At 46.0% G+C, this 14,093-nt stretch overlaps 1 protein-coding gene across 1 annotated transcript in view; it reads right to left on the bottom strand.

Annotated features, from left to right (window-relative positions):
- The window catches only part of CCDC63 (coiled-coil domain containing 63), a 137,731-nt gene extending 124,817 nt beyond the window's left edge, over positions 1 to 12,914 (bottom strand). Inside the window, exons 1-3 of the mRNA XM_086944722.1 lie at positions 12,766 to 12,914; positions 9,135 to 9,324; positions 5,861 to 5,980 (exon numbers count right to left, since the gene is read on the bottom strand). Coding sequence (XP_086800848.1) covers positions 5,861 to 5,980; positions 9,135 to 9,324; positions 12,766 to 12,914 — 459 coding nt within the window. The remainder of the gene's footprint in view (positions 1 to 5,860; positions 5,981 to 9,134; positions 9,325 to 12,765) is intronic.
- Between the last annotated feature and the right edge of the window lie 1,179 nt (positions 12,915 to 14,093).

Below are 14,093 nucleotides of genomic sequence, written 5' to 3'. Positions count from 1 at the left end.
AAGTTGGGTGCATCCCCTCGCCCCATCATTGCGAGACTCTTTAATTATAGGGACCGGGACGCCATTTTGCAGGCATCGAGGAGCGCTGGCCCTCTACGGTTCCAGAATGCAGACGTCAACTTTTTCCCTGACTTTACTCAGGCTGTCCAGAAGCGCCGGCAAAGTTTTACTGTTGTAAAGAGGCGGCTTCGGGAGTTGGGGATGCGCTACTCCATGCTTTATCCTGCTAAACTTCGCATCGAGCATGGGAGCCGGACAGTGTTTTTTGACCTTCCAGATGCGGCAGGGGACTGGTTGGACACTTTGCCTCAACAACGGACCGAGCCGGATGACCAGACGGAGGGTGATGCAGGAGGATCAAGTTCCCGGGAATGAATAATCTGCCTGTGACTTTTTCTGGGAGGGTCGCTGCGGCTGGCACCGACTCTGACTATTGTTTCTTTTGTTTTTGTCACTTCTGCACTTTGATATGGAGGGTGACGGGGGGGATAGGATGTCTCTTTTCTCCTCTAGGGGCTTCTTGTAGGTTAGTTTAAGGGGCGACAGGCACACTGCTAGTTGGGGTGGCTTCTAGTCTAATGCAGGGGTGCAGGGTGGGGGGTAGTTGGAACGTGTTCTTTTTGTTTGTTCTATTTTTTCCTAACTCGTCATGGCTGAGGTTTTATTGTTCTGATGATGTTTGCTCATGGGCTGCATTCTGGCGGGGGTTGAGGGGGGGGCGTCCTTGATGATGGGGGGTAAATCATTGAATTTGTTGAGCTGGAACGTTAGTGGGTTGGGGGATCGCATTAAACGTGGTGTTGTTCTGCAGATGCTTAAACGCTGTGCCCCAGACGTCGTTCTTTTGCAGGAAACTCATCTTGTTGGTAACACCTGCAGGGCCTTGAATAGGAGAGGTTTTAAAATGGTGGCCCATTCGGGTTTCTCTACGGGGTCCCGTGGGGTGGGCATCATGGTGCGCATGTCCCTTCCCCTAGAGGTGGAGTCTACCCTGGTTGATGATAGGGGCCGATACGTTGCAGTGGTGTGCAGGTGGGAGGGGCGCACTCTGGTTTTAGTTTCGGTTTACGTCCCCTTGGGGCTGCAAACATCCACTTTTCAAGATCTGAGTGGCGCCATTTTGGGACTCCCGGAGGGACTGCTGATTCTGGGGGGGGGACTTTAATTCTGTGGTTTCAGGTGATTTGGATCGTTTCCCATCCAGAGATCTACGTAGTGCACAGTCCTGGCTCTCAGACTTCCTTGCCACCATGGGCTTGGTTGATTGTTGGCGACTTTTCCATCCAGCTCAGAGACAATACACTTTCCACTCCTGGGCCCACGGTAGTCTTTCCCGTATTGATTATGTCCTTACCCCAGCGGCCCAAGCACAGTCGCTTTCCAACGCCCGTCTCATGGCCAGGGGTATTTCTGACCATTCCCCGGTTTGGGTGTCTTTCGATTTCCACATCGTGGCGACATCGAGAGTGGCTCCTACTAACCCCTGGTATTTTCGTAACCCCAAGACCCGCGACCTCCTGGCGAAGTCTATTGAGCTGTACTTTGCTGAGAACTCGGGTTCTGTCGACTCGGCCGTCTCCCTTTGGGAGGCCTTCAAAACTGTTCTCAGAGGGGAAGCCTTCTCCTTGATAGCCGAGGCTCGCAGAAGACGGGATGAAGACTTGGTTCGGCTGGAGTCGGATATTGCTGATCTGAACTCCCAGCTGGCCCTGGGACCGACTCCGGATTTGCTCCATGCTCTCGCCCTGAAGCAGTCGGAACTGAGGGCCACTGCTACTGATGCAGCTAAGGCGATGAGCAGGGAACAGCAGGGCAGGATATATGACGCTGGGGATAAGGCGGGTAAGCTTCTTGCCTGGTTGGATAAGAAGGACCTGGCGTCCCGAGTGGTACCAGAGATCCTGGGTGACGACGGACTCGTCGTCACTGACCCAGCTGCTATTGCCGAGACGTTTGCGGACTACTTTGAGACGGTCTATACGCCCGTTTCCGACCGGTCCGAACTTGACTCGGCCTCCTTTCTGGAGGAGATCGAGCTCCCTTGCTTGTCTGACGCGGAGCGGGAGGATATGGACCGGGGCATGACGGCTGACGAGGTAGCACTGGCGATCAGGTCGCTGCGCTCCGGTAAAGCACCGGGGCCCAATGGTATCCCGGTGGAACTATATAAGCTCAGGGCTGATACCATTGCTGCACCTCTGAGAGATATGTTCCTGGCGGCCCGTGAGACTGGTGAGCTCCCGTTTGACCAACGACTGGCCACTATTGTGGTCATTCACAAGGAAGGGAAGCCTCGAGACCTATGCCGTTCCTACCGCCCCATTTCCCTGCTGAACGCCGAGCCGAAAATTTTGGCGAAGCTTCTTGCTAACCGGCTGGTGGGAGTGATCGCGGACCTGGTTCATCCGGACCAGTCCGGTTTCATCCCGCACCGTAACACGGCTCTTAATCTTCGAAGGCTCCATGCTGTAGTGGCGCGGGCGCACTTGCTCACGAAACCGACGGTACTTGCCTCGCTCGACGCGACAATGGCATTCGACTCGCTCGAGTGGAATTACCTCTGGGCTGTGCTTACTAAACTTGGGTTTGGCCCTGAATACATCGGCTGGGTCCGGCTCCTCTACTCTTCCCCGCTTGCCAATGTGACGGTGAACGGTCGACTGTCTGCCTCGTTCGCTTTGCGCAGGGGCACTAGACAGGGCTGCCCGCTGTCGCCGCTCCTGTTTGCTCTAGCACTTGAGCCGTTGGCTGCCTGGATCCGGGTGCATCCCGACGTTGCAGGTATCACGTGGTCGCCTGGCTTTGAAGATCAAATATCGCTCTATGCAGACGACATCCTTTTATATCTTACTTCTCCCTGCCGGTCCTTGATTGTGGTGTTTGATTTACTTGGCACTTTTGGTGGTTACTTGGGCCTGGTCATCAATTGGTCCAAGTCCTCCCTCTACGTGCTGTGTGGAGATACTCCGCGCCTCCCTCGAGGCTGCTCTATACAGATCTCGCAACATGGTTTCAAGTACCTGGGCATTTATATTTCAAAGGATGCCCGTGCTCGTTACACTAAGAACTTGCTCCCTCCTTTGGTGAGGTTGCGGCGAGACGTGGAGGGCTGGAAGAAACTGCCGATATCTTTGCTGGGCCGGGCAGCATTGTTTAAAATGATGTCCCTGCCGCGGTTCCTCTATGCACTCCAGAATACGCAAGACCCAGTGCCAGCCAAGTACTTTGGAGAGATTGAGAGCCTGCAGCGTACCCTGCTGTGGGATGGCAGGCCGCGGATCTCTATTGCCAAGCTGACTATTCCATGGTATGATGGAGGCATCGCCTTGCCTGACATGTGCCGCTACTATTGGGCGTCTCAGCTGGCGGCAATTAACCACGGTTTTTACGGTCCGGCGGTCAATCCTGGATACGCCATGGATCGCTGGCTTACGAATGATGGGAATTACTACAGGGCATTGTACTCTAGGTCTCTGGATCGGAAATTGACTGGACCTACTAAAACGGCGGTGCACCTCTGGAGGGCGGTGACCAAGACTTTGGGTTGGCAGGGCAAACTCACTATGGCTACTCCCCTGTAAGATTCCGACCTGCTTGGGAAACTGTGGCACTCCAAAGGGTTCGACAGATGGGATCTCATCGGTATCTAAAAGGTGGTAGATATGATGGCTAGGGGGGAGGTTAAATCTTTCGAAGCGCTACAGGCCGAGTTCCAATTGGGTACAACGGAATACTTCCGTTATGCACAGCTTCGGCACGCTCTCATATCTTCTATACCCGTGGGGGAGAAAGTGCCTGAGTCATCTCCGCTGGAAGACAGGGTGTTAGACGGCCATATGCCGGATAGCGCCATCTCCTTGACTTATAAAAAACTCATTAATGTGTGGACTGACCTGCTGGTGAGACTGAAAGACCTCTGGGTTAATGACGGAATTGAGATGGATGAGGAGGAGTGGCAGTCAGCAGTTTCTTCCCCTAAGGAGGTGGCGATCTGGGCCAGGCTGAGACTTGTTCAGTTGAAGATACTCCACAGGGTCTATATCACGGGCCCAAGGTTGATACACATGGGACTTTCTCAGGATGGACTGTGCAGGAGAGGATGTGGTGTTGTGGCAACTTTTATGCACGTAATCTGGGAGTGTCCGGTGATTGCCTCGTACTGGGGGCGTGTGCATGGAGTGATGAGAGCTGTTACCGGCGTGACCCTGCCTGCTGAGGCCCGGCGCTGCCTTCTGAACGTTTGGGGCCCGAACGACTACAATGTAGCTCAGACCCGATGGGTCACCCTGGGTAATATGATAGCCAAAAGGGACATTGCCCAGAAATGGGGTGCGTCCGCGCCCCCCACTGTCGACCTGTGGAAGGCCAACATGGATTGGTGCATGCTCTGAGAAAAGACTGTTTACTTGGCTCGGGGCAAACCCAGGATGTGGGGGTCGATATGGGGAGCGTGGAACTCATACAGGGGAGACATCTGTGCACCCCCGGAGATGATACAGCCTGAGATCCGCCTGTCTCCGTAGTTTCCCCCTCCCAAGGTTCCAAGTTTTGTATCCTGAATCTCTGTTCCCCGTCCATTTGACTGCTATGTATCCTGTTGTTGATGGGATGTGCGAACCCCGCCCCTCCCCGTGATATATGCCTAGAATAACCTCTTTGTCCTCAGCCTTGTTTCCTTTCTTTTTTCATCCTCTTCTTCTGTTCTTTCCTCTTTTTCTCTCTTTACTTTTCTCTCTGTTGACTTTGGTCATATTTATTGTTATTTTAGTATTTTCTATTGTAAAATTAAACCTGACCACTCCTGTGCCTTGTTTTTGTACATGTTTCCGAGTTGCAATATGATGCTGCCTGGCCTCCGGGATGTACGGCTGAATAGCGGTGTACTTGTTTTGGTAAATAAAGGTTTTCCAAAAAAAAAAAAAAAAAAAAAATACCTTACCTAAGTTAAGCCTGTCTTCTTTTCTGCCAAGCTATCAGATGGTTAATTTAGTGAATTTTGTGGTTTACCCTGACAGGGATGGTTGCGTTTGCTTGAACAGGGTTAACAACCCACTCAACCAACAACTACATTTCTCTTACTCCTTCTATCACTACCACCCGCTTTCTGTCTCTTTCTCACTCCTTCAAATACTTTTTTCGTTCCTGTTTCCCCCTTCTTTGCCACTATGTTCCTATTCTTCTTTATGCCTTTTCTGCCTTCCTTCCCTTCACTTGCTCTGGGTCAGTCTGGTGATGAAAAATTAATCCTAATTCCCAAATAGAAATGTGAGTGCCAGTGCCTACCATCAGCAAACATCTGCACAAGTTAAACCCGTATTTGTAAACATAATTTGACCTGGAAATTAAACTGCGGCTCAACACTTTGTATTATATGACACTTGATACAGACATTAAAAATATTAAGAATAAATACTTCAAGTTTGTGGATGATCCAAGATGGAAAGATTGGGTATGAGCTCAAATACCTGGCTTGCATCAAAGCAGCACAATGTAGAGCTTCCCTGAAGGTAGTACCATTGGTTTCTACGGTGACTTGTTGTGATGAATTACATGTGCCATGAAGAACAAACAAGACAAATTCTACTCTTATCTCAAAATAGCAGTAGGTACCAATAGACACCAATGATCACTTCGAAGGTGCAACTGGAATATTAGCAGTTCAGTTAGTTGTCTCAAACACTTATCAACCAGAAACCAGATCTAATACAAACATTTTGTCTCAGGTAAACTGTGATTTTTCCAGGGTTCGGAAGCACCCATTCCCGTCTGACAAGAAATGGACAGCAAGCATGAGATCTGAACCCTGGAAAGCTACTGTCCATGATCATTGATTGGTGCCGAGCAAGAAATGTTTGCTTACCAGGTTCAGCTGGTTCTCCAAATTCCGGATTCGCTTATGCTTCTTCAGAGTTTCCTGAGCGCTTTTTGATGCAGACATGAGACGTTTTTGCTTTGCGACTTTGTCCTCTAGCTCCATGATCTGAAAGAAGGCACAACACAGTTTTTGAATTCTTCAACTTTTTCGTAGTTGATATTTTTACCTTGCTTCCCCTAAAATTGATTTCAAGATTTATACAAAGAATGGCAAAACTTCAACAAACTCTTGGGTTTAATTGCATGTATTTAAAACTGGGCCAATGGTTTTCACCACCCTAATAGAAAGAATCCAATGGCCTGATGTATATGTTGGCAGTAAGCATACTCTGTCGCATTGGTGAGAGACTATGCCTACCTCCAACATAATGGTCCATCTACTGAATTTAGATGCAGGAGGACCATATATTGGCCACAATTCTTCAACAGCCCAACGAAGTAAGGGCCGTCAGAGCAATGGCTATATGTCCATCCACCCAATTTAGATGGGCAATTATATAGCTGTTTTTAATGTCCTTCACCGCCAGGAAAACCCTGGCGGTAAGGAGCAGTAAAAAACTAGAAATGCCTCCCCCACCAAGGGAGATAACTCCCATGGTGAGTTGAGTTTATTGTTTTTTTTTATAAACAAAAATCCACTTTGTCACATTTGACGCATCCATATTGAAAAGTTCCTACGAGCTGGCAGGAATGTCCTTGGCAGTGGTTCCTGCCAATGGTTAAAATGCCCATCTGATGTATATTTAAAAATTTGACCGGAGGTTACTCCGTCAGGGCAACAGCGTAATTTACACAGTCGCCCTGAAGGTAAAAACCATCCGTCTGTCAAAATATAAACAGGCCGCAAAACCTTATTTACAAATTATGTATGTAGTATAGAACTATTATGTCAAAGCAAAGGGAATGGTGTAGCATTTCCACATTAGAGGTTTCAAAATCCTGGTTTCTTAAACAAGTGGGTTCTTTCTAAATGGGCTAGAAATAAAGCAGGGAGAAAGAAGACAGGCAATGTGGCTGAGAGCTGTATCTATGATAGATAGGATAAAGTGTAGAAACAATGAGCCTATATGCCAGGTGCTATCCATTGTTGCTTCAGGAGGCCTGGAACTGGGCCAAATTTTCGGGATAACCACTGACTCTGAAAATGATTATCATAACAAAATTTGCTTGTAATTGTATTCAATGTTATCTTACATGTGAGGCCACAGCAAGTCCACTTATTCATTGCATACAACCTTGTGGTGCAAGGCTTACCCTGGTGAGGTTTTTCATCCTTAAGTCTGGACTTTAAAACTTTCATGAGGCCAAATCACAAACTTCTGTCCTAAAGCATTCACTCACATGTTGGCTACAGCGAGTCCTCTGCCCCATTCAACTGCAGTGTGGACATTTAGAGGATCACATAAGGTTTATTTGAGTGGGTGTCCCGCCGTAAATCAACACAGCTTAGGACCCAGAAAAGCCATTGTTCCCTTCCCTTTGAGGTGGTGAAATCGATTGGCCCTCAACTTTCTCCACCACCGGAAACCTAAGACACGGCGGACCACATGCCACAAGAACATTGGGTCAGTGCATTGGAAGGTGTACCCCATTCAGGATGGGCCTTCAAAAGCATGTCTTTTCTGCCTGATTCAGGCATGGCTGCCCTCAGAAGAAAAAATAAATCTATATTCTATTACACTCCAAATCTGCCGGCACAGATCAGAAGACACGCTAGTAACAGTTGTGAAGGATCAACCGTGAGTGTAAAGCAACAAAGTGAAGTGAAATCAAATGCGATAACATGACACAGAACCATCCCAAGCGGTAACAGCATATCTAATCACAGTGCATTATCCTCCATTGAAGGTTACTTCAAGATTCAGTAAATTTGTGAATACCATTACTGAAATGTAATGGTTCTGTGACCTCGTGGAGTTCAGCACCTTACCTATGTATCCACAAATGCACCACTACAAACAGTATCACCAGGACAAAAGAAAAGGCATGCTCTTTCATTTACCACACTGTTGCCGTACACAGTATCACTGTTTTTCATCAGCTGGTAGAGTACCAGAGTGGGGGCTATGCCCAGCTACGCGGGAGCCCCAACCAAGCTCAGCAAACGACTACAACACATCCAAAACGCCTCTGCACGACTGATCCTCGACGTACCACGCCACGGCCACATCACCCCCCACCTGAGAAACGTGCACTGGCCCCCCCTTCAACAAGAGGATATCCTTCAAGCTCCTCACCCACGCACACAAGGCACTCCACAAGACCGGCCCAGCCTACCTCAAAAGATGGCTCTCCTTCTACATCCCCAACCGCCAGCTCCGCTCCGCCGACCTCTCACTCGCCACCGTCCCGCGCATCCAAAGAACAACCACCGGTGGGAGATCCTTCTCCCACCTCGCCGCCAAGACATGGAACACACTCCCACTGAGCCTATGACAGACCCAAGATCTGCTGACCTTCAGGAGGATACTCAAGACCTGGTTGTTTGATCAGTGGCGAACCCCCCAGCACCTTGAGACCCTTGCGGGTATGTAGTGCGCTTTACAAATGATTGATTGATTGATTGATTGCTAGTGTGGAATCAGCATGTTCCAGGTTAACTTATCATCTAAGGGGGATTTCTTTGATGCACTATCACCATCAAAGGCGACCCTTTGCCGCTGAAGTTTACAAATAACAATGCAACAATTTAATAAGCCAATCAGATTTGAAATAAGTAGGTTTTAAATTCACACCTGATCATGTATCATGCAGAGCATGGCCTGGACACTGTCTCTTCACATACGCCAGTTCACAAGAAACATACAAAAAGAAAAGCCTCACAAACAACATGGAGTGAACACACATGTCAAACTCTTTTAAAGGAGGAAAACTATTAATTGCTTTCAAACTTAAGGTTGATTTGACCATTAAATCTCTGATCAATCTATTTTAGAACAGAAAAGGTCCTGTTTAAGCCAAATGTACTCACCTGAATATAGACTAAAGAAATCTCGTGACTCATCATTTTTCCTCGCATGACTATGTCCATCCTGACCACCTATGCACCGTTACTACCTTGCCTTGACTCTACTGTTAACCATTTGCTCACCTTTGCACTAATTGACTTGTTTAATTATTATTCTTCAGTTCTTGGTATCCCATCTGTGTGTAAAGCGCTCTGATATCCGTAAGGATCTTGATCCCGCTCTATAAAACTTTGCAAATAAATAAATCTAGAGTTGCCGACATGGCGTGCAACCAAGGATGTGCCATAGTACCTGAGCATCAAGACGGGCTATCAGTGCCCTCAACTCCTCAATTTCAGCATCAATTTTGTCCTTGCTTTCCAGCAGATCCCTGAGTTCTACCACATTCACTACATCCTTTGCCATGTTTGTAGGAGATGTTGTCAGATTGATGGCGAATGTCATACTTCCATGTTCCTTATTTAGGGCATCGTATTCTTCTCTGTAAAAGAAGGGAGAATAGAAACAAATGTTAACAAAATGTTGGTTGCACAGAACATCATTTGCTGCCATTTACAAAAAGTTGACTTATGCTGGGAGAGTCAAGAACAACCATTCTCTGTCATTCCAGAAGTTGGAAGACGTTTCCACTACCCAAAACGCTGGAACAGAAAAGTGGCCAATTTTTGCAACATATTGTGAGAGACAATAAGGGCCTGAATTAAATGTTGGTAGCAAGAATACTCCATCGCAGTGTGCTTACTGCCAACATTATGGTCTGCCCGCGAAATTTAAAAGCAGGGAGGCCACAGTTTGAGACACTGATACTTCTCTGTCTCCGTCATAGCCAAACTGCTCTGACATGAAGGGTCGTCGGAGAATTGGCTATATGTCCGCTGCCCAAGTTAGGATGGGCAGACATATAGACGTTATTTACTGCCCGTCTTCACCAGGCAAACCCTGACGGTAAGGGTCAGTATAAAACAAAGCATGCCCCATCACAATGGGAGATAACTCCCATGATAAGGGGTGCATTTTATTATTGAAAAGAAAAAAGAAAACAGTTTGGTGCAGGGCTCCTTCATCTTGACGGAGTCCAGCACCAAATTGCAAAAAGCAGTGACAGGAACCGCTGTTTGCTGATAAAACTTAAAAAAATTACAACTAGCTTAGTGGTCATTTCATGATTTGGCAGGCGGAGGTGCACTCAAGACGAAGGAATAAATTACTCTGTTGCCCTGACTGCAATACCTCTGACCTCCAATATATGAGTTGATCCCTAAGTTATTGCTATAACTTCACTAATGGCTGTAGCTTAGCACCCCTCCCCCCCAACAGCTTTACTTGACACAAGGCATTCTGTTCCAAATCCCTATCTCTTAAGCACCGAGAAGAGCCAATGTCAGATTTGCACTATATAGAAGTTCAACGTTGTGATCATTTGACAATAGAGATATAAGCCTGATCATCCACTCAGTAGTAATTAGCCCTCATTGGGAAATCCAATAATGTTATGCAAATGGAAGAGTTATGCCAATGCTCAATAAGAGATACCCACTTCTGCATTCCAAAGCCATTGACTTTTTAATCAGTTATATGAGATCTGTGGCAATGTCAACTTGGAACTAGTTGTTTATGATTAATGATGGCCATTCGTTTCAGATAGTGCTGTAGTTCTATTTGTCCTGAAGACAATTCCTTGCTTGTTCCTCAGGACAAATGAATGAATGAATGGGTGTCTTATAATGTGCATAACTTAACCCCAAGGGGCATCAAGGCGCAGATAACCGACAGATAAACACAACAAAGCAGAAAGGACATATAGTAATAATTAATAAGCCAGGGAAAAGAGACATGTCTTCAAAAGTTTATGAAAAATCACCAATGAGGGTTGGCTGGAGAGTCCAGGCGGGAGCGCGTTTCACAGTTTGGGAGCCGAGAGGGCAAACGCTCTTTCTTCCCATCTCACCTTATTGAATATAGGGACGGTGAGCAGGTTTTTGGTGGATGAGCGAAGGGATCTGCTGGGGATATAGGGGCTGACTAGAGATTTAATCCCTTCGGAACCTGATCCAAATACCTCCATGTGGGCCAGACAGAGGAGTTTAAAAGAGATCCTGGCCTGGATTGGCAGCCAATGGAGATCTTTTCTCGCCTTGGTGGCCGATGAGCGCCTAGGCAGATTGAGAACCAGCCTAAATGCAATGCAATGTCCAAAATGCCATATGCCAGAAGAAGCTAATTTGTAACAGATCAACTGGATCATCTACCATCTATCAGACCGTAACAGCAATGAATAGATGCTGCTTCAAGGGCAGCTTTTCCCATCCAAAGCGAGATGTTCTTCAGCAAATTCAAGAATAACAACGATACATGACTGCTTCTTACAGACGAGAGGATTCTAGAATAACCAGGAATTACTAGAAGTCAACCTATGCCAAATCAGGACAAAAAACTTCTGCTGGAAGTTGGGACTCTCGCAAGCTTCAGAGGTAGAACTCCAAATCTGTGATTTGTGCAGTGAACCAAGGATACACCAGGTTCTTAGTGTGAGTAGGGAATGCCACCAATTAGGGGTCATCCTGCAGAAGTTTAAACCAGGGAAGAGAGGATATAGAACCTGTCATAGTCATGACTAACCAAACCACAGACACCATCACAGTACAGATGCCAATGTGATCAAACGCAAGACCAAGCCCAGTGCAGAGGCAGTAGGGAGAGAAAATACAGACCCAGTGAAGATGCAAAGCAGGCCCATTTAGGAAGCTGGAGGGCATCCAGGCCTAGAAGATTGCTGAAGACAGCAAGGAGAGAGATAGTTCTTTTCAAGGCCACCTATAATACGTTTGAGAATAAAATATAGTCCTTCGCATGCCAATTCACATGATATCTCCTTCCACTCATGTTTTCCTTGCTCAACATCGACACATCTATTGTGAACTCATAAAAAAAAAATCTGCAGAACCAGGCAAATGTTATCCATAGAACTAATATGTTACAACGCCAGTGGTTCAACTAATCTGCCAATTACACATAGGAATCTGGGAGTAACAACTAACACCTTAGCTGCTTTGAAATCCCATAACAAAGACATCATACAATCTGGACATTTCTATGGTGACACAGTCTGAACATTAATTAGGATACAAAGGGCCAGATGTATGAAGCTCAAATGGGTTCGCAAACGCCAAAATTCAGTGCAAAATAAGGAATCGCAAATTGTGCGATTCCTTAAATGCAATGTATGAGGCAAAAAAAATTGCTAAATGTCCCAAAGGAATCGCAAATTACCACCAACTTCAAGTAATTTCCGAATTTCTTGAAAAATTGTGTTATGTGATGCACATACATGCCCATAGGGCATGTATGTGCACCCATGCTTATTTCAGGGGTGCAACAGGGTGTCCTTTGGTCACCCTTGCATCCTTCAAATGATCCTCAATTTGCGATTAGCAAATTGCGAATCGTAAATTGAGAATAATTTCACATTCATTCCTATGGGCCTCCTGGCCCATAGAAAGGAATCGGAAATTATTCCTTAATTGCGATTAGCAATTTGCTAATCGCAATTAAGGAATTTTAAGAAATAGCTGAAAAATTGCGAATTTCTACATACATACCATTTTGCAATTCTCAAACAGCGATTCCTTAAAAATCGCTATTTGAGAATCGCAAAAGTGTATCTTGATACATCTGGCCCAAAATGTCTCTATAGCAGGGATGTTCCGCATAGGACCAGAAGAGTCTGATGCAAGCCAGATTTGTAGCACATAAACCAAAAAATAAATGTATACACAATTAGTGAAAACGGATCTTTTTTATATAGCCGGTGGTTATCCTATAACCTCGCCTGGCTCCTGCTCCCCTGGACCTGTGCTGGGCACGCCAGTCAGATCCTCCCAAATTCACCCATATTCTTTGACCACCAATGTGTGTCACTTACTTCTGTTGGTGCAAGATGAGCTGAATCTTGTCCTTGTAGGAATTATGGTTCTCCTCCATGACGCGGAACTGCTGCTGTACCCTGCGCATCTCGCTCTCGGCCTGCATGTCGAGCTCCCGCTCTTTGGCCCTGGTTCTTTGCCTTGCCATCTTCTTCCTCTACAGCGGTACACTGCCATCAATTGACACAAAGAAAACATGGACATCAGTTTGGAACTACCAAGGCAGGGTGTGGGGGATAAGGACTATTTGTGCCACAAAAAATAGATATAGTGGAACTTGCAAAATACATTTTGTTTACTATTCAGAAACAATAGATACCATTTTGTTTAATAAATATTTGCCAACATTCACTGACACCGCCTAGATTTTAAGGTAATTGTGACTGCTTCCTTTTAAAAGCAATTCTTAACTTTTGAGGGAATAGAGTCCTCCTTACCCAACCCAGGAAGGGAATTTTTACCAATAGTATCTTGACATCTCTGTTATTAGTACTGTGCAAGGCTGTTTTAAATTGTGGCCTTAAACTGACATCTGTGACTCCAAGCTGGGAGACATAATTGATTAATAGTCACATTACTTCATTCAAGTCCATTGTATGCAAATTTAGTTCATGAATATTCATTGAGAAAACCTTGACTACCAGACGGGATCAGTTAAGGATGATCTTCAGCCGATGCTTAGTCTTGGAGCTAACCATAGACAACATGGCTAAAATATAACAAAGAGCTGAGGCTGAGTCAAAAAAATATATTTTATATCCTGGATGGGCCAAAAGGTGTAACTGACCTACTGTCGCTTTCAACCAAACCCAGAAGTGAAGCTCCCAGTAAAATCAAGGAGAGAGAGAATCTGCTCTTCCAAAGGTGGCAAGTCAAGGAAGCAGTTGCCCTGATGGTTGAAGAAGTGTCAAGCACTTCCTTGACTGGAAAGTGGCTAAATCCCAGTTTAAACTATACCTATTAGGTCAAGGGTTGAGTACGCTCAGGGTGCTGTGGTCTGGAAGGACCATTTACTGTTGTGCTGCCTTCACCATCTGAATTGTATTCATACTCAACTGTTGTACCGCTGAATATCGAGCCCAAGAATATCGACATACAAGAATATTATAGATAGAATATAGAGGGACAAAGTATTGAACGGCAAGTGCATATACGGATGTATAGATATTCTATTCCTAACTTCTCATCTGTTAACCTTAAAGATATATATGATCAAGATACATATATGTGGAGTTCGGTATCGAAGATCTAGACTTACTTACCTTTCGATATTCTGGATTTAATATTTTGCCCTGAAGATTTTCATGCCTCGATATTCTAGCTCCAA

This window comes from Lissotriton vulgaris, chromosome 11, assembly GCF_964263255.1.
Source record: "Lissotriton vulgaris chromosome 11, aLisVul1.2, whole genome shotgun sequence".
NCBI lineage: Eukaryota > Metazoa > Chordata > Amphibia > Caudata > Salamandridae > Lissotriton > Lissotriton vulgaris.
Note: the sequence above shows the minus strand (reverse complement) of the source record. Positions and strands in the feature narration are given on the sequence as shown.